Consider the following 20,732-nt stretch of genomic DNA (forward strand, 5'->3'; position numbering starts at 1 on the left):
AACATTAGCCAGGCAATAATGGCATATGCCTATAATCCTAGCTACTCAGGAGGCTGAGGCAGAATTGCTTGAGCCTGGGAGGCAGATTGTGGTGAGTCGAGATTGTGCTACTGCATTCCAGTTTGGGTGACAGAGTGACACGCTATCTCAAAAAAAAAAAAAAAAAATTAGCCTGGTGTGATGGTGTGCACCCATAATACCAGCTACTTGGCAGGCTGAGGCAGGAGGATTGCTTGAGCCCAGGAGTTCAAGGTTGCAGTGAGTTACAATCATGCCACTGCATTCCAGCCTGGGGGACAGAGTGAGACCTTGTCTAAGAAAAAAAAAAAAAGAAGAAGAAGAAAAGGAAAGAGACACAGAGAGAAGGAGAGAGAAAGAAAGAAAGAAAGAAAAGAAAAGAAAAGAAAAGAAGAGAAAAAGAAAAGAAGAGAAAGGAAAAGAAGGAAAACAAATGGGCTCCGTAAAGAAAAAAAGAAAATAGAAAAGAGGGGAAACAAATGGACTCCACTCCACTGTGCTGTTAAGTGGGCAAGGTTATTAATTGACCCAGCAGTTCTTTCCTACCCTTCCAAGTCGTAACAGCAGAACAGTTTTCAAGGAAAGGTTAAACCAAGCCAGAAGTGGTTGAAAATGTATTTATTTTTTTCAAATGATCTTTTTCAAGCAATAAATAAAACCAGACATATTGACTTCTAAAAAACAAAACCAAACAAAAAAAATCCCCTAAACTATATACATCCTACAGAAATACAGGCATATCAAATGTAGAAATGACATCACTCTGAAAGATGGGGCTATTTACACAAGTTACAAGAATTGCATTGCTGCCTTTAAGAAGCCTCCTCCTTGAATAACTCATAAACTCTAAGGGAGACAGGGTACTGGTGGGGAAGTGGGGTTCAAAGAGGAGACATCCTCCTTCTTTATTGATGGACAAGACAGTCTCAAGGAAAAACATCAATACCCAAACACTGTAGAGTCCCTCAACAAGGATCCACAGATCAGCTGGCTTTCAAAACGCCTGGAAGGGTGCTCCACTCAGGAACTCCCAAGAGAAACCATCTTGTTCCTCAGCCAGACTGGGACTGGTGGTGAGGCCATGCTGAGCCAGTGGCAAACCTGTGGCTGTGGTTTCCACAAGACAATCTGGCTCAGTGCTGTCACACCCAGCCTCCAACAGCGCCTTGACATCCAGAAAGCATGGCAGTTTCCCAAGCTTGGATGCACAGGGGCACCACCTGGGGAGCTACGAAACACACTGATGCCCGAGTCCCCCCTAGAATTGGTTGAACTGGTCTAGGAGAACCTGGCTGTCAGAATTGTGAAAGTTCCCCAGGTAATTCCAACATGGAACCATGGCTGTACTACAGCTTTGGTTGGTGGTCAATTCCCAATCTCCAGCCTCTTCCTGTCATGTTGGAGTCAACTATCCTATCTCCCTCTCTCCATCTTCCCAAGATTTAAAAACTTTTCTCATGGCTTCCCAAATTGGAAAACTCTCTGGAATCCAGCTTGGATGAGCAACCGAACAAAATGGCCTCGGGAGGGAATGATGGAGCTGGGGCCTACCAGTCACCGGCTCACCTGCGCTTCAGCCTAATACTGCTCTGTGGGAAAACTTGGTCCATTTCCCCCAGGGTTCCTCCACACACACCCCTGGGCCAGACATTCTGGGAGGGAATGGGCAGCATTCCTCTATAGAATACCCAGTGAACATCCTGTCTTTCATGGGTAATAGCAAAGTTGACAATCAATGAGTGTCAATGCTTTCCTGTCATTACAGAAACTTCCTGTCACCAGAATCCCTTCATGGGAGGGATGCATGCCTATTGAAACTCACTGACCTTTTGGACTTACCCTGGGGTGGTGCCTTCATCAGATATATTTTAAGTCATCCAAAAGGCTTCTGATGAAAGAACAATTTTTTAAAAGTCCTTCTTTCCAATCAAGCCAATGTCCTATTTTATTTCTAAGTTTTGGGACTCGTGTTGTTATCAAGTGCAAAGAAAATGGCTTTATAAATAGCTGTTTTGACATTGTGATAGGCGGCTTGAATTGGGAGGAAAGATGTCGCTGGAGCTAGTCCTGAGTTCCGACTGTCCCCATGGCAGGAGTCCAGTCTGGGAAAGCAGGACAGTTTTGGCAAATGTGTGCTCGTTCTACAATAATGGAATCCATTCTGCAGGTTATCGTCCCTCCCCGCCCCAGCATCGCCTCTGTCCTGTCTCTCTGCTGCTGGGACCCAGGACTTTTTCAGCTGCAGAACCCACTGGACTTCCAGGAATCAAGGAAAAAGTGGGAATGTCCAACGGTGTTGTCTTTAAATGGTTCCATTGTCTGGGAACCCAACCCTTCCATGCTTCACCCTGAACTGTTATTTCCAGAGGAAGCAGGAAGCCTCTGGCTCTTCTAAAAATTGCCCATGGGAGCTCTGGCCTCGCCCACAGGCAGAGCTTGGCAAAGTCAGGACGAATGATGCCATCACAGATTCGTGGTCCATGGAAGGGACGGTAACCAACCTGGTCCTGTCTAGGATGCCAGATGAGAAACAGCATCCCAACGTGACGTTAACATTGAAGCTTGACATTATTTATGGGTGAGCAAGAATGTTCATTAGATGTAGACTCTCAAACGGCTAAAAAAAAAAAAAAAAAACCATGCTCTCACTTCTAGACAAGTTTGCAATAACCTCTAATCGGGCACTCCATAACAAGACTGTTCCACAATACTACAAACAAAATAGCATGTAGCTTGTTCCCTCCTCCCTCCCCCCCAAACCCTCCCCACAGAAAATGTGTCTCCCTCCAAAGCCATTCCCCATGTAGAAAGGCCGAACTAAGGATTCAAAATGGCACCCACGTGCCCACGACAGATTCAAAATGGCGCCTGCGTGCCCATGATGCACGTCACGGGAGCCAGTGGCCAGCCGGCTCAGCAGCAGTCAGCCGCGACCCCACCCTGGCGCTTTGGTTTCCAGTTTGGGAAATTCATACCAATGGAATCCGATATAAGCAATCCACAATCAGCTCACTGATGCTCTCTTGCCCTTCCACACTTCGAGGAGACCTGAAATGTGGTGTCCATTCCCCTCTCAATTCAAAAGAGGGATTTAGCCTGCTCCAGCATAGTGATTCGAGAAAATATTCATTTAACTAGGAATTTAAAGAACACAAGAAATTGTTGGTATATTTCACTTCAGGTAACTGCCCGAAAATTAAAACCTCCAATTTATGCAAAAAGGAAAAGATGGTGCTTCAATTTACAAAAGGATTCATTTCAGGGTTATCTCTAGTTGTCTGGTTTCCCCACTGGCTGGCCTTGCCAAATGATTTGCTGTAGGAAAATTTGAACTGCACCCAATTTTCCAGGAGCACCTTAGTGTAATATGGCATTGATCACAGACGATAGACAAGTCTTAGGCAGGTTTATGCGAAAAATGCTCCAATCACCTAGTGATCATTGGAGAGAAAAAAGCTTGACTTACTGTGGTCTAAAATTGCTTCAGTGGCCTAGCTGGTGCCCAGGAACCAGCTTCAAAAGCAATTCACATTGGTCATGATGACAAATGCCTGCAGTCCCAGCTACTCAGGAGGCTGAGGTGGGAGGATCTCTTGAGCCCAAGAGTTTGAGACCAGCCTGGGCAACACAGTGAGATCCTCTCTCTCTCTCTTTTTTTTTTTTAAAAGGCAATTCAAACCTAATCCTTTCCTTTCTTCCTCCTCCCACCCACCCTGCCTGCTTCTCAGTGGCAATTAATGCAAGGTGCTCATCACGTTACCTTGCACGTATCTACAAGACACCATTTACTTCCTAACTGCTTTGACATCTGCATGCTACCGCGCTCAGCTGTTTGACATCAACATAAATATATTCTAAATCCACTGTCACTAGACTTCTTGTACTTACATACTCTGAAGAAAGTCTTAATAAATACTTTATTATTAAGCGTAAATATTCACCTGTTGGTGACTGAGAAATGAAAACCACACCCTTGAAGATTTCTTTTAAAAAACGAAATTCCTGTAACCACAACGACGACAACAAAGGGACAAGCACACAGAACCAGGCACTTCTGGGAAACTTGTCTTCCCATCCCTTTGCCCTCCCTTCCTCCCCCTTTAGTAAAGCTGGTTGGGCACATTTGCTAGGATCTGTGGGTTTCATCACTTCAAGCCTTACTGCTTAAAAAAATGAGGTAAGAAATTTCTATCGGAAAAGTGAAACTGACACATAAACCAAACCAAGGTCTTCCCTGGCTGCTGCGGCAGCCGTTATTGCTCTAAGTTGGAGTGTTCTGTTTGCTTTTAATATGTATTCGGAGTCCTTATTGCCATTCTGGCTGGCCTCGTTGTGGGCCAAGGAGAAACGATGGGGAAGGAGCTCGGTCGCCTGCTCCCAGCTGCTCAGTTCCAACTTTCTGCCCGCATGTGTCCCGTCCTACCCTTGCTGGGAGCCAGCTCTGGTTCTGGGGCCCCCAGGGCAGCTCTAACAGCTGGGGGAGGTGGTGATGGGGCTGTGCAGGTAGGGCAGGCTGCTGGGGGCCGAGTGCACGCCCACGGAGACCGGAAAGCTGAAGACGAACTGCGAGGTGGGGGTGGCGGGGGTCTTGCCCCGCTCCCGCAGGGGTCCCGAGGGGCTGGCGGCCTCCGCGGCACAGGACGTGGCCAGCACCTGGGACTCGAACTGCAGCAGCTGCCCCATGAAGCTGAAGTTGGGCGAGATGATGCTGCGGCGCTGCTTAACGAACTCGAAGGCCTCCTCCAGCCTCACCCGCTTCTTCATCATCAGGTAGGCCAGGCAGATGGTGGCTGAGCGCGAGATGCCCGCCTGGCAGTGCACCAGCACGCGCCCGCGGCAGTCCTTCACCGCATCTGGGGACAGGGTTCAACAGGTTAGTGCGCGTTTCTGCAGACCCCGCCCGACCAGGGGCACTGGCCAGCACCTGAGGGTGGGGCGCTCTGAAGGAAGGACTAGCCATGCTAGACCAAGGACTTGGGAGGAAGAAAACCCATGTGGGAGATTCTCTAGAATGCCCCCCATTCTGAGGTCTATTTTCTCCAATCACTATGCTGGAGCAGGTTAAATCCCATTATCCGTTCAAGGATTTCCATTTGCAGAAACAAAACAGTAGGGTCCAGGGTGGTGGCTCACGCCTGTAATCCCAGCACTTTGGGAGGCCAAGGTGGGCGGATCACTTGAGCTCAGGAGTTCAAGACCAGCCTGGGCAATATGATGAAACTGTCTCTACAAAAATACAAAAATTAGCTGGGCGTGGTGGCACATTTGTAGTCCCAGCTACTCCAGAGGCTGAGGTAGGAGAATCACTTGCACCCAGAAGGCGGAGGCTGCAGTGAGCTGAGATGGCACCACTGCATTCCAGCCTGGGCGACAGGGCAAAGCTCTGTCTCAAAATAAATAAATAAATAGAAATAAAATAAAAGCTGTGACTTGATGCTCCCTGTGTCTTCCTCCCCATCCAAAAACTCTTACCATCTAGGCACCGGAGCCACCCAAGGGGACAGTGACTGGCTCTGCAAGCTAAGCCTGGGTGTAGGTCCATCTTCCCTCCTTCCTCCCAACCAAACATCCAACGTGCAAGCCTTCCCAGTGAGGGAGAGGGGCAATGGGGATCCTTGGATTCAGTGCCTCCCATGTCCACCCTCAACCCAGGCTTACAGGGGTTCCTTCTCATCGTTCCCACCAGCCCTTGGACCCAGGAACCTGAGAGCAGGGCCAGCCTACCGATGTACTCTATGGCTTCCATGAACCAGGAGCTGATGTCAGCCTTGTGGTTATCTTCCACCGGGATGCACTTGTACTGATAGTGTCCTTCAAAGTGGTTTGGGCAGTCCGAGGAGACATTCAACAGAGCTGTGATGCCCAGGGTGTCCAGCATGTCTCTCCGGGCAGCATGGTAGGCACTGCCGAGGTAGAGGAAGGGAAGGATCTCCACAGGACCCCCCTGCACAGAAAGGGAAACAAACGCCCCCAAACGACATGAGAGTAAGGTGCCTGGCACAGGGAGTGGAAGCTTGTCTAAGAAGAGCTATCCTTTCCAGGCCCGGGGAGAATGCCTGCTAGCCTGGCCCTCCCAGGCTCCCCCTGTAGCCTCCTGGAGCTCCTGGAGGGGTGATGGGCCCAGTGGGACTTCCCCAGCCTTTGCTCTCTACTTGTGGGCAGGAAGACCGGGGCAGGTAAAGTCTTGTGGGACTCTTCTGCAGCCCACCTCGCCCATGGCAAAGAAGTGGCAGGACAATGCTGGCCTTATGGCACCATCTGTGACACTGAGTTTGTATCTGCTAATCATCAAGCCACTTGCTGTGTGGTTTAGATACTTATTTGGTTGGATATGTATTCACTGGGCATATCAAAAACAGATGTGCAGTGGCTCACGCCTGTAATCCCAGCACTTTAGGAGGCTGAGGTGGGAGGATCATGTGAGCCAGGAGTTCAAGACCAACATGGGCAACACAGTGAGACCTCGTCTCTACAAAAAATGAACCTGGCATGACGGTGCACATCTGTAATCCCAGCTGCTTGGGAGGCTGAAATGGGAGGATCATTTGAGCCCAGCAGTTTGAAGCTGCAGTGAGCTATGATTGCGCCACAGGACTCAAGTCTGGGTAACAGAGTGAGACTCTGTCTCTAAAAATAAGTAAATAAGCCGATGCCTTCTTGGCCACACAGACAAGAGAAAGGATCTTGGTAAAATAAGGCAACGGTGGCTTAAATTCAGCACATGAGATGTGGGCAGCAGAGTCCATCTAACTGAAAGGGCTGGAGGGTGGGCTTGTAAGAAACACAGTGGCTCAAGCAAGTTTTCTTGAAGGGAGGGTGGGTGACCATCTGTGTCCATTTGGCTGATACATGGGGGCAGCCTGCCTGTCGGGGACTGAGATGTATTTCATGGCCTGCTACTTCAAAGGAGGATGACCTCAGCTTCCCATACCGCAGGTCCCCCAGGGCTTCTGAAGGCCTCCTCACTTGTCCACACACCACGCTAGAGGTCAAGCCAGGGAGTCGTGCCTTTAGACTGTTTTCTTAGGAGGATATTTAGAGAGGGAAGGGGAAGATTTCCAAGGAGTAAATGGGCCTTACCAAACATCCCACCCCAATACTCAGGGTTCACCGCATGCTCCCCAAATTGAGGTATAACATTCAAAGACTTAAAAAAAATCTCAGGATTGGATGTGGTGGCTCACCCCTGTGATCCCGACACTTTGGGAGGCCAAAGCAGGAGGATCACTTGAGGCCAGGAGTTCAAGACCAGCCTGGGCAACAAAGCAAGACTCCCTGTCTCTTCCAAGAAACTTTTTAAATTAGCCAGGCATGGTAGCATCACCTGTAGTCCCAGCTACCAGGGAGGATCCCTTGAACCCAGGAGTTCGAGGCTGCAGTGAGCTATGATCACACCACTGCACTCCTGGGTGACAGAGCAAGACTGTCTCAAAAGCAAAGACAAAAAACACCTTCGGAATTCTGAAAAGAAGGCATCCCTTGGCCCCTACGCTGCCCCTGCCCCCCACTTCCAAGCGCTGCCCCCCGAGTCTACCTGGTCGTGTAGTGGGGTCCCACAGGAGCTGCAGCCCAGGTCCAAGGGCTCTGTGGCACTGGGAGGAACCGGGGGTGGAATGGCTGCCAGGGCCTTGGTTTTAGAACAGAATTCTGGGTACTCGGAGGAAAACCTCTCATAGCCGCCTGTAAAGGAGAAAGCTCAGGTTAATGGGGTCACTAAGCCAACAGAAGTCAGAATGAACTCCGGCGGGCTGCTTGGAAAGGCAGAGGCTGGAGTGCTCCCTATTGGCCACTGGGTGGCGCTGTGGACCTAGAGAATGGCCATGGAGCGGTTTCCAGAGATGCAGAGGACACACTCGCCAGGACTGCAGCAAAGCTGGAAGGATAAGCTTTATGGACAAGACCTGGGTTAGAGAGGAAGACATACAAAGGAAGACGTGCAGGGGATGTGCAGAAGGGACTCTGCGGAGTAGCTCCTCAGGGCAATCACAAAACAGAGAAGGGAAGGTCACGCTGGGATTCCAAGGACACTAAGCACCTGTAGAGACACCTGCCACCCCCGATTCCAGCCCTTCCTCGGGGGAGGTTCTCCAATGTGAGAAAGAAGGGGGAAAAAAAAATGACCCTGGCACAAACTCTTCTGGATCTCAGTAAGGGAGCAGATGCCCATTGCACATCCTCATGAACAGCTGTTCTGTCACCAAGAGGCCAGAACAAGAGAAAACGGGCTGAAATCTAAATAAATCCCTCATGCTACATGCACGTTTGGGGCAAGGAAGGATTTCCTGACCTGAGAGTGGGTAAGCCCTGGAATGGTTATCTGTGGGGTCATCTTCCAGAGAAGGGAGATCTTTTAAATAAAAGAGGAGGCGGAGGCGGAGGCGGAGGCGGAGGCGGAGGAGGAGAAGATAAATGGCCAGCTGAGCTGGGATAGGGTGGGTGCTCCTATTCAGGAGGGGTGGAGGCGGGTGGGATTCAGGGAGAGGCCACAGGGAGGCCTTCCAAAAAGACAACCTTTCAAGCCCTATCTCTGGCTTTCTTGTGATCTCTGGGACTTCCTTTTGCGGCCAACTTCCAATTCACAGTGCTATCAATGTATGGCCCTGCTTTTATTTTTATTTTGCAGTTTCGGTAGGGCCAGAAATGGATTTGATTGATTCAGTAGGGCCTGTGCGTTGGAGAACCGCCATTCCAACAGACCCATTCAACTGACTCCAATGACAAGTTGGCCAATGGTCCCGGATGTCGCTACCTTTGCGATCTTCGTGACAGTGACATAGGACCTCTGTGCCCTAGGGCCATTCATAGAAATTTTCCAATGTGCAGACATGTGATGGTGAGTCAGTCACTTGCCCCAAATCCCAACCCTAAAGACTGCTTCCTACTGAGAGGAAGGAAACGGTTCTCTACCACATCATAAGGCTTATAGAAACAGGGTGTACATTTTTTCCTCTCTGACCGGAGGCTTCTCTATTCCCCTCCTCTCCCTCCCTCAGGATATAAATGGATCTCTCTCTGGTCACAGGCCCTTGTTCCTGCTGAGTCACAGTGACCAGCCTCCCTGGATGGAAAACCTGCTGGCAGAGCTGGTACCGCCAGCCTCGGTCATGCTGGTGGGCTCGGCAGCCACCTCATCACAGAAGCACCCCCTCCCTCCCATCATAAACCCCTTTCCTTATTCGGCTGCCATCACTGCTGCCCAAAATGCAGTAATTAGAGGATGGGGAAAGAGGAAGGAAATATCTGTCTGCAGCTGAAGTCCCTCAGGGGCCTCAATTATGGGAAACTTCGGTCCATGCTCCCTTTCGGAGAAAGTGGAAGGGAAACCCATTCATTAACAGTGGTTGAGCACTTGTATCCCAAGCCATCACTTGTTACTCTATATACTTCTCTAGGATTTGCAAAAATTCTAACTACAGGATCCTTTTGTGTCTATTACATAATCTGAGCTATTAAAACACATTTTTAAACGACATGTTAGACACAGGTGGTGTCCTGCAAAAACTCACCACCAAGACAGACAAGCTGTCGCCTGCACTTGGAAGTGAATGGTTGGGTGGCCCAGGAGTGCCAGGGCAGGCCCCATGGTCACAGAGCAGAGCGACCTTCAGGGCTGGAGAAGCAGGAAGAGCCCAGAGCAGCTGAGAGGATGTTGTCTCCATTGCTGAGGGTATGGAACAGGGCACTGGAATGAAGTTCCGAAAAGGGCACAGGCTCTGTTATGAGGTTGCACCCCACTCGGAGCATTTATCAGCTGTGCAGCCCGGCCCTCCTGAACCTCTCAGAGCCTCTTCCTTGTCTGTAAGAGGTGATGAAAGTCCCCTGCACAGAGGCCTTTGAGGACTGGTTCCAACAGCCAGGCTCTGTGCCTTGCATCAGGGAGACAGATTAGGAAGTTTTCCCTTCCCTGTGCCTACATGGAGGGGTGCCCTTGGGTACCCTCAGCAGAGATCCTCAAAGGCCAAAGAGGAACCAGGGGATGGGGTAATGCTGGTAAGGTACTGCACATTTGACAGCCTGCTCTCCCACAAACCTGTCTCCTGGTTTCGGGAGACCTCCAGACCTCATAGTGAAAAAAGAGGAAGGGTTCCATCTTCTCTCCCAGGCATGGCCATTGCTGCCACTCAGCAGAACCCTTCTCAGGGACCTGGAGTCGGCTGCTGGCCACGGAGTGGTGTGGGAGGCAGGGAGTGCCGACGTGACCCATTACGTGGGAAACAGGCTAGATCTGGCCTGAGGGGGCCGTTCGACATCTCCCCCAGGCTGATCACAACTGTTTGGAAAAGGCACCATTAGAAGGCAGCAGAAAAATGATTACGGGAAAGTCAGTTTCCTCTGGGGGAGTTTTAAAGAACAAGCAAAAAGGAACAAGGTGAAGAAGCAAATTCGCTCAAGGGGCAGGAGCACTGGAAGGTTCTCGTCCCTGACAATGGTCGCCAGCTTTTGGGGGTCTGTGGCTGGTTGTCACAAGATGCTACACTAAAGGGAGTTCCTTCTGGTGGGCCCTGGGCTGCACTCAGGCCAGCACTCATGGGTGAGAACGATATGCTCTGGGTTGGTGGAGCCCTGAGGATACAGTGAAGGTGACGCGGGAGGATGCATGCAAGTTAGCATTTATCCATCGGTGGAAGAAGCTGCTCAAGTCCACCTCCCACAGGGCCAAGACCCAGTAAGTCATCTCTGGGTGTCAATCTATGCCACCTCTGCCTTCCATCCCTTCCTGGGGGGCCCTTCTCCAGGGGGCAGTGCCTGCAGGTTTCCTCAAGTGAAGACAGACTTTTCATGCAAAGACAGAACTGATCCAAATAGGGCACTGCTGGTATTTCACCAAACTCTGCTTCTATCCATTGCTTTCCTAATCCAGGCTGTCATTAAAGAGTCATGACCCACATTTTAAAAACTGAATACAATAGAATAGGAATTAGGAGGATGTATTACCCTTAAAGAGGATATCATTTCATGGAACATTTTTTCACATGTGCATGTATCCCTCTCCTGGGTCACGATATAAATTAAAATGCGTTTCTCACTGTGGGCGGGGTCAAAAAAAGATTATTCTAAGGCTACTTCCACTCAGTCCCTCCTATCCATCCCCAAATCCATGCAAGTACCATAGTCACAGCTCTTTCAAGAGCTAGATTTAGACCACCAAGTTTTATTCCAAGAAAATCATGAAAGCGAAAGCTTATTTTCATTGTCTACAAAGGGGCAGGGCTCCATCCTGTGCCCCTAGCAGGTGTGCAAGGAGAAGTGGAGACAGATCCAGGTGAAGTCCAACTCGAGTTGTGGAACTTGGACAAGTATGTTCCCTCCTCAACTCCGGTTTTTCCCACTCTCAAAATGTAAGAATTTATTATTATAATGATCTTTAAGTTCCAGTATCCTGTGCTTCTAAATATCCAGGATCTACTTATTTGCGGGTCAGTTTTGCCAGCTCTGAAGCAGCAGGTGCCTAAATGCTGCATTTCTATCTTCTGAATAATTTCATTATCAGATGTGCCATTCTGAATGAATGAATTCTGTTTCTCCTATGTCCTTTGAAGGTATGAAATGAATGTATTGAACGTGTCTGTGTCCTACTGAATGTAATTCCATAGCAGGTTTCTTACTAATTTCAACCTGTTTTTCCCATGTTCTTATTCAAGAATATATTTTCTATTCCTAAATCTCTCATTTTATCACCTTTATTTTATAATTTTAAAGTCTGGAAGAAAAAAAGAGTGTGATTTTCATCAGACTTACTTGAAGAATAACTCCATCTACAGTTCAACTCCGCCGTGCCTCCTCCTCCTCACATCCTCATACAGGAAGGCAATTTTCAAAGTTTAGTGGAAATGAGGACCCCTCATCAGAAGCTCTCCCCCGCACTCCCCCATCCCTTGCAGGAGTAGGAGATAATGTATGTAAAAGTACTTTAAAAAGGGCAGATTGATGTAGCGCTGATAATATCACCATAATAGCACTGTTAATGCGATTTGTGATGGGGAAGACTGTCCTTTGGTGGTGACTATGGTCATGGATCTTTTTTTTCCCCCAGACAGGGTCTGTCACTGTCACTCAATCACCCAGGCTGCAGTGCAGTGGCACGATCATGGTTCACTGTAGCCTTTACTTCCCTGGGCTCAAGCAATCTCCTTGCTTCAGCCTCCTGAGTAGCTGAGAATACAGAAACATGCCACCTCGCCCGGCTAATTTTTATATTTTTTTGTAGAGACCAAGTTTGCCACGTTGCCCTGGCCTTAAGTGATCTGCCTGCCTCCGTCTCTCAAACTGCTAGGATTGCAGGTGTGAGCCACGACGCCCGGCCTTGATCATGGATCTTAACGTGGCTGCCACTTTTCCCCCATTACGCCCCCAACACTCAGAATAGTGCCAGATCCCAGGCAGGGCTCATGGCCTTGCTCTTGCCAGAAAAGTCATGCTTCTGCAAGAAAGTCTGGGGTTGTTTGAAGGCCATTTGCCTTTGGGAACTCTACTTTAGGTGAGTGTTGACTTAGTAAGCACCGATGTAAATGTTGAGCTGTATTTAAAATCCAACTAAGTGAACTTCTCACCTTGAGACTCTGAACACAGACACCTGGACCTTCCTGCCAGCTGGCTGACACCTAATGCCATGCTGGGGGCTCGAACTGGTTTGCAGTCTCTCCCAGCCCTCCTGGGCGATCTGCTATGTTCAGCAAACTGCCTTCCTTTGGAGTGAACTTTTCTTCCCGTTGTGCTTCCTCTTTGTTAGCTGGGAACTGCCTCCCGGTAAGGAAATCAGCTATCTGGTTTCAGATGTTCTGATTTTTTTTCAAGTAATTTCTTGGTTCAGTAAAGTGGCCACCTTTTCTCTCTCCCTCCTTTTTCTGAGCAGCCCATTTTTGTGGGTGGAGCCCACCTCTCCTATAAGCACCTAGGATAAGCCCAAGGAAGTTGTGATGGTCTAAAGGGTCAAATTTCACTTTCAATTTTCACCTACATCTGTCTTTAGTTACTTTTGTTAGTTGGAGACATCCAATGTAAATGACGCCCAAGGTAGTGAGTTTGCTTCATTGTAATTATTTAACGAATTACAATCTGGGTTAAAAATTACCTGTAAGGCCTAGCACTTATACTTCCAATCCTTGGCTGTCATGGGCATTGTATTACATTTGCAGGCAGAAAAGCTACCGTCTTTGCAATCAGAAAGGCTATTATATTTGGAAGCAGAAAAGCTAGTCACTTTCCCTTTAGGTAGAAAAGGTATGCAATATTGACATCCCCCAGAGCTGTGCTGTTTGATGCCACTGCCCTCCTGGGGAACTGAAGACAGAGATAGCAATGGTGGGGGTAGAGAGAGAAAAAATAGAAAAATGTCACCAGAGTTTCCAGAGCTGTTAAGTGTGCCCCTCTTCCCCCACATTCATCATTGGCCTTAGTGACTGTTTTCTACAGAAACGGTAATATCAGGGACTGTATGGTCAGGCCCTGGGCTATTGGAGGCTATCGGGTACTACAGGGTGAGTGGAAGGAGAACGTGAAATATCTAGATGATCTTCCCCATTTCTCAGACAGCTCCAGGACAGCTTTTAAATAAGAACTGACAAAGGCTGAGGGAAGTTTTGGGTAGGTGGAAAGGAAGGCAATGTTTTTATACCTGAAATCTTTTTGCATAACAGACTGTTTTGTTATTTGGAGTTATTAAAGGCAAAGAATAAGACAAGCAAAAGCTCTTTTTGTCTTTCTCTAATGACCAGGGGAGTCTCAAACTCTAATCCAAGGATTTATGAATGAGAGAGAAAGGGATTTTAAGAAGCGTATTGTGATAAAATCTGAAAAACTTAAAATTTCCAAACTGACCCTAAAAATGCCTTACAGGATTTTAAATGAGTTTTTAAAAAGTTACCCCACTGGAAATCCTTTACTAGCAAAGATAGAAAACATTAGATTTTTCGTTATTGCTTTTAGCAAAAGTCGGGTAATCGAGGAAATGTTAAGGCTAGGCTGTACTTTATTGACATTAAGCAAAGTTTACCTCCTGCCACCTGCGTGGAGTAACCAACTCAACGTGAAGTAAGCCCTCAGCGTGGCAGAAATAGAAAAACTGAATTTTAAAATACAATTAATTAAGCCAATGAGCTAGCTTTGGCTGGGAATGCTGCTATCACTTCTGAAAATATTCTGTTGCTTTTACTGCTTCCCCTAACCCCTCCAAGAATGGCAGGCACCAACCCTCCGGCCTTCCCCTGGCTGTCCTGCTCTACAGACATGCACAGGCACACATGAAATGAGACGTACATAAATTCCCTCACTGGAAAAGAAAATGAACAACTCCAGTAGGAAACAAATTCTCCAACCCTTCATCAATTAAGGCATTTACTAGAGATAATCTAAGGAGCTTTTTCTTCCTTTGCTTCTCAAAATTCCTCTTTAGGTCTCTGCCCCAGAGCCCCCTCCCGGGAAACCACATTTGATCCACTGCACTGGCTTCCAGGCACGGAAGGGAGGTGTATCTGGAGACCTGGGAGACACCTTGATTTCCTTCCCCAGCCCCTACCCGCAGAGCTGTGGGAGCAGATACTGACTTTTTCCTTCTGACCTCTCTAGGGATGCTTTCCATTAGAGGGCAAGGAAGAGGAACTGGGTTAAAGATGGCCTCTGCTGAACACATATGTCAAAATCAGCTAAGCTAAACCGAATAGGGCCCAATTAACCTCAAAGATGTTCATCACCACTACAGAGCAAGCTGGAAGATTTCCCCCACCTCTCAATTTTAAGTGCTTATTTCCAAGGGCAGGCTCCCTTTGCTTGTGAAGTAGAAGCTGAACTTCTGGTTACAGGGGGCAGGGGAGGAGGGGCTATTCCAGAAGAGACGGAAGCTGATCTGTGGCCCAGGCCTGCACACCTCCATCTGCAAGGATGTCCACCTGGCGATGCCGAAGATGATCCTCCCTGCCCGCATCGGGGCCGACTACGAGAGGCAGTGCAGGCTCCAGGAGGAAACAGCCCTTTAAAATACTTCTCTTCCGTTGGCCAGGCACCTCACCACACACCGGAGGGCTGTCATTTTACCAAGAGGCCTATCCCACCCAGTCACTAGCCTCGCCCAGAGTCTCCAGGGCTTCGAATCGGTTTGGCTGAGGAAACGGAGGAGGTTGGGGAGGTGGACTCTCAACGGGATTCACGAGGGACAGGGAAATGCCGCGCGCCCTGGGAATAAACCTTAAAAAATAATCCCTTTTTCCCCGGGAGCGGGGCCTAAGTGGCTGCAACCCCGGAAGCCCAAGGGACGAGGTCCCGGAGATGCCGCTCTAGGGCGGTCCCCTCGGGATTTCTTCCAGGAAGGAAACCAAAACACAACAAAACAAACCCAGACTCCACGTGGGGCTGGAGCCCAGCCCCAGCCCTCCTGTGTTCTCGCGGGTCCCGGGTTTGGAGGCCAGCGAAGGAAGGCGCGCCCGCGCTCTCCATCGGGGGGACTCGAGGGCAGCGCCGTGCGGGGAACATCCCGGCCAGCCCCGGCCACTCCAGGGGACTTGCGTCCCAGAGGAATTGCCCTCATCTCTCCCACCAGCGCCGACAAGCTCAAACAATGGCGCGGACGCCCACCCTGGTGGCCTAATCAGGACCTGGCCCCGCTCAGCGGTCAGGCCTTCCGGGACAAGCCCCTTCCTGGCACTTTCTCTTGGAGCGCTTTGGGGAGAAGGGAGGGGGACTGGGCTCAATTGGAGGAGCAAAAGACGGCCCCCGCGGAAAAAGAAAGAAAAATCAGCAAAATCGCCTTAGCAGTTCAACCAAAGGTCAACAGCAGCGTTTCCCCAGCAGCTGACAGGTCAAATGGGCAGGAAACAACTGCAGAGAACAAAGCCCCCCGCTGTTCGGCAGGGGCGAACCCGGCTCCTCAGCACCGAGCAATTTTGTTGTGTTTTTTGGAGGGGAGAGGTTTCCGCCCCCCCCCCCCAGCTCCCTTCCTCCCTGGTGGACAGGTCGGAAGAGGAGCGGAAAGGAAAGGAAAGGAAAAGAGGGAGGCGGCGAAGGCGCCTGCAGGGGGAGGAGCGGCTCTTTCATGGGGTGTGAGGGGGTCCGAAATGCCTCCCGGGCTCGGAAGCGCAGACCCGACCCGCACGAAAGAATGCGCGGAATGCGGCGGCGGGAGGCGGGGGGCGCAGCGCGGCAGGGAGCGCCCGGACCCCAAGCGCCCTGCCCGCTCCCTAGCCCGAGGGCCGCGGACCCACCCGGCCCTGCAGGTGTGGCGGGCCCCCGATCCCTCCAGGGACTCGGACGGCACGCGATTTTTCCGGGATGACTACAAATGTGACAAGACAGCCCCGCCGCCAAGAGTTTCGCCAGGGCTCGCTAAAATCCGGCACGCGCCGCCATCAGATAGTCGAAAATCCGGGCTGAACAAAAGGTGGTCATTCTCCGCTGCCCGGATTTGCAGGAGCTAGAGGACCGGTTCCGCCCGGCGTCCCCCAGATACCCAGTCCTCCAGCCTCCTGCTCCCAGAGCCTGGATCTAGCCCGGGACGGGAATTGGCCACCTTCCAAGCTGAGCTCGGAGTTGGGCAGCGGGAACGCAGATACAGATCGCTCTACACAGTGTGTGCAACCCAATCTCCTTTCTGCATTGCCAGGGTCTTGTTTTCAGTGAAACCGGCAGGGCCAATTGTACCTCGGCGCCCACCCCTCTTCACCCTTTTCCCCACCTCTCTGATTCTCCAGGTCCGGCTCAGTGCAGGGCCCTGGCAAGCCAAACCAACAGGCCTATCTTGTCCCCACGCGCCCCGTGGTACTTGGGACTCAAGATGGGCCGCGCAGAGTCGCCGCTTCATCCTCGAGGCCAGGACCGTTAGTCTCAATAAACGGGGCCTCGCTAGGACGGTGCGGAATTGCAGGTGAGCGGGGGAACCCGTCCGCACCGTCCCTGAGGACTTGAAGCTCTCACTTGCACAGAAACCTCGCAAACCCGTACACACCAACACACAAAAGGGCGCGCGGGGATCCCCGCAACTACGAATCACGCCGGGGACTCCTTCCCGTGCCAATAAGGTGCAGGCCGCCAAGACCCCCTCCATTTCTCCTCCAGCTAGCGCCCGGAGCCCGCGTTTACCTTTGAGCAGGCAGATGTCAGTGCGCTCGGCGTTACGGCGCAGTGCCTGCACCACCAGCGACACGGTGCTGTCCTCACGGAGGCTCTCGGCGCGCGGGCTGCGCTCGTCGTAGACGATGACCGCCGAGTAGAGGCCGGAGCGCAAGCGGGCACGCACCTCCTCCTCCGCGGGCAGAATCTGCTCCAGGCTCACGGAGCCCTTAGCTCGCCGCCGCACGATGGTGTTGCAGCGCACGTTGACCGAGCCTCGGATGTAGCCCGCGCTGTGCGCCAGGAACGGTCTGCAGTCCAACAGCAGGCACTTGCCGCCGCTCGGCAGCCCCAGGGCGCCGTGGCTGCCGCTGCCGCCCGCGCCGCCGCCGTTCTCGTCCCGGTTCATCAGCCTTTTGAGCACGCTACAGTCCATCTCCCGCAGCTCCTCCATCGTCACCATGGTCGCCGGGAACCGAGGCGGCTGGGCGCGCGAGGAAGAGAAGGGCACCCGGGCCGCCTAGGCTGCAGGAAGAAGCGGGCGAGAGCTAAGAAGGGACGCCCGCAGAAGTGGCCGCAAACTTGGTCCTCAGGGGCTCCCGCGGGCGAGCCTCTTCTCCCCTGTCCCCTGCCTCCCGCAGCCTCGCGGTCACATAGCAGTTGGAGCGGCCTCGGGTGCCCAGCCGGGCGGCGCGCAGCGCGGAGGGGAAGGCGGCGGTGGAGGAGAGTGTGTTTACGGGAGAGGACCGCGGACTCTCTTCGGCGGCTGCCTCCCGTGTATTTTTGCCGGTCGCGCGGCTCCTGTCGCCACCGGCGCAGGCGCTGCCGCTCCCCACGCTCCCCCGACGCGCCGCGCACTACCCCAGCCAGAGTTTCCTCCTAGGCTTAGAGATTTATTAATGCTCCTCGGCGCTCCCGGGGGAGGGGGCGCTAGGTACTACCCCGCCAGGCCCCGCCCCGTTCCATTCCGGGCTCGGCGCCCTCCCCCGCCCCCCGCGCTGACTCCCCGCCCCCTCCGGGCCCCTCCTCCCACCCCCTCCCCGGAGCTTGAATGGAGCGCTGCCGCTGGCTCCTGGTCACGGGAACTCGACGTCACAAAGAGCGGAGTAAACAGGGCGCCGGGTGCTCGCCGCCAGGCCCATTCATAAAACCGAGGCCGAGAGGAAGAGGGAGGCGGCCTCCGACCCGCCGCGAGCTGCAGGCAGCGCCCGGACTTTGTGAATGGAGCGCGCGGCGCCTTTCGCTGTCTGCCCGCTGGCCCAGGCTGCGCCGCGCCTCCAACCCGACACCGGCACCTGTGCCGCCGCTACACCCCGCCGCTAGGCGGGCGGCGTCAAAGGAATATAGCCGGCTGAGGAGGCCGGGGCTCGGGTTTGAGCTTTCATCCCTTTGCACCTTCGCGCTTCCCAGCGTGACAGCCCCGCAGGTCTCTCCCGGGTACCCAAGTGGAGAGGGGACCAGAGCGCCGCTGCCCACCCGGCGGGGCCTGGCACCTCCTAGCCCCAGACTCCCCATGCGCTTTCGACACGGCCAGTCCTTTCTGAAAATGCGATTCCTGAGACGTAGTTTGTATTAGCGTGATCGATTTTCATCCAAAGCCATTAAATCAGTTTTATAGCTTCCTCAGGAACGTGGGCAACCCCCTGCTTGGAAGATGAAAGAGAAAGTCCTCCCGCCCGAAGCCCAGGATCCGAGTGAGGTGTGGGTTTGTTGCTTTACGACCCAAAGGGAGGCATTAATTGCCGGAATGGTGTTCCAAGGGAGGAGAGCCGTCTACACTTCTGTCCACGCTTCCTAAAAGATGTTTGTTTAACCCTGGTCGGGGGAAAAACAAGGTTTTCGGGTTTGGGAAACGTTTTCACCCTATTTTGCATAGTTGTGAATTATCCTTTCAGGAAATGACAGGGTCCACATTTGCTGCGGAGCTGGACCCTGGAAAATGTACCCGTAAAAAATGACCTTTTGAAAGGACTTCAGCTCTGGGCCTGATTCAGGTTTCTGGGCATCCCTTTTTCCTGGTCACGTAACAGCCCTCCCCATCCCCATTTATCTTTTGCGTTTAATTTCCCAGAGGCGGCTTTTGGCTGGGGGTTTGTGCACGCACGCGGTGGGGACCGTGCAGAAGCCAAAAATTATTCGCCCGACATCTTGCCAAGTCTTGTTAGTGAGAATCACAGAGCAAGGGAGTTACAGGACTCGCTCGCAGTTTCGGAGGCTGCAGAGTAGCGTATTCCATTCCAGGGCGCGCGTGGAAGCCCGACCCAGGCAGCGAGGGCAGCGGAACCCGCCGGGTCTCTCCCGCCCCAGCTCGCCCTTTCCCCATGCCTTTGTTCCAGGCGGAGCTGCTCTCTAGAGCTCTCACCTCCGGTCCCGGGGGCATCCCTGCACTCCCCCACCGGAGCTCGGCGGAGCCTCCACTTCCGAGACCTTCGACCAGCCTCGTCCCCCACTGCGCCCCGAATGCCTCGGCCCTCGGGTCCTACTCGGATGGGCTGTGAGGGGCACCGCTTGGGCAAGGTGATATTTCCTTTTGCTCCGGGCTCCAAAATGGCTCACGATGGCACAGCACGGATCCTTTCTCTTTTTAAAATTTAGTATTTTATTAATCATGGATATTTTGCATTTTTTTTGTTTATTTGTTTAAAGAGGCATTGCATCAAGATATTTCTTTTGATTACTGACTTTTCGGCGCCCTTCTTAAATGTTGCGCTCAAGGCTCGTGCTCACCCTAGTCCAGGCCCTGGAAGGGGCCACAACTGTGGACTGACCGAGGCTGCTCGGTGGCGGGACCCTGGGCGTCGGGCACTCCGGGTGGGAGATAAGTGGTCAAAGGCGCACTGCGTGGCCTCCCTGTGGGGAGGGCAAAAGGTGTCGGAGTCCAGTTTCCCATTCTGCTGAATAGGACTGTGGGGGTCTATCTAATAACTCGCTTTCGATAAGGAGCAAGGAGCTCCAGGGGCCCCGACAGTCTAAGGCTGATTTTGCTTTCCCGGGTTGCTCTCTAGCAGCTCAGAAATCCGCCGCCCGTCAGGCCCCAGGGCCGGAGCTCTCCCGGCGCAAGTAAACACCGATACCTTTACAAAGGCTTTAACAAGACATTTCTGGAAAAAGCCTCTCAGGAGGCAGGTCCGGGCCAATTTCCCGCGTGTCGCAGGAGCTAGGGAGACGTCGCTGGGGCGCACGGGTCGCGCTCTGGGCCAGCCTTTGTCTCCCTTGCTCTGGGGTCGCCTCCCCCAAGGGATCCGCGCCTGGCGCTCACGTGGCCCGTAAATAACAGTCAAATCCGGGGGGAGGAAAATACTCATAGAACAAAGAGGCTTGCTTTCTGCACCTGACAGTAATCGCTGGTGGAGAAGCCCTAAATCCCGCAGGCGATTCACACGGAAAGGGGTGTGGGAGGGCGCGCGTGTGTGTGTGTCCACGTGTGCGTGCCCGCGCCTGCGCGGCTGTTCGCTGGAGGGGAGTCACAGCTTAGGACTTAATGTGTTTAAGCCGAGAGCCACTTGAATTGTGAAAGAGAAGGCCTGATTTTTAAAAAAGACTAATTTTTAAAATTCCCTCCCACACCCCATTGCTAACTCAGGAATTTCAGCAAAGGGGATTTAAATTGCCATATTATATTTGTCGGGATACTGTGTAAACACCCTAGATACATGCTTTTTTAATTGTATGTTTGT

The 20,732-nt window shown here is 52.0% G+C and overlaps 1 protein-coding gene across 1 annotated transcript; it reads right to left on the bottom strand.

The window, feature by feature from the left end:
- Positions 1-621: 621 nt before the first annotated feature.
- DUSP4 (dual specificity phosphatase 4) lies at positions 622-17,988 on the bottom strand. Its single transcript, XM_003902608.4, has 4 exons — positions 17,086-17,988; positions 7,553-7,698; positions 5,743-5,962; positions 622-4,871 (listed from the first exon to the last, which is right to left on the bottom strand). Exons 1-4 carry the CDS (start codon positions 17,516-17,518, stop codon positions 4,486-4,488), a joined length of 1,185 nt encoding a protein of 394 aa, XP_003902657.1. The 5' UTR covers positions 17,519-17,988; the 3' UTR covers positions 622-4,485.
- Positions 17,989-20,732: the final 2,744 nt, after the last annotated feature.

This window comes from Papio anubis, chromosome 8, assembly GCF_008728515.1.
Source record: "Papio anubis isolate 15944 chromosome 8, Panubis1.0, whole genome shotgun sequence".
Lineage (NCBI taxonomy): Eukaryota > Metazoa > Chordata > Mammalia > Primates > Cercopithecidae > Papio > Papio anubis.

Coding starts and splice junctions, on each gene's coding strand:
- DUSP4 (XM_003902608.4), bottom strand. CDS start 17,518: ATGGTGACGATGGAGGAGCTGCGGGAGATGGACTGTAGCGTGCTCAAA. Junction 7,699..17,085: donor TGACATCTGCCTGCTCAAAG/GTAAACGCGGGC, acceptor TCTCCTTTACAG/GCGGCTATGAGAGGTTTTCC. Junction 4,872..5,742: donor GGAAGCCATAGAGTACATCG/GTAGGCTGGCCC, acceptor CCCTGTCCCCAG/ATGCGGTGAAGGACTGCCGC.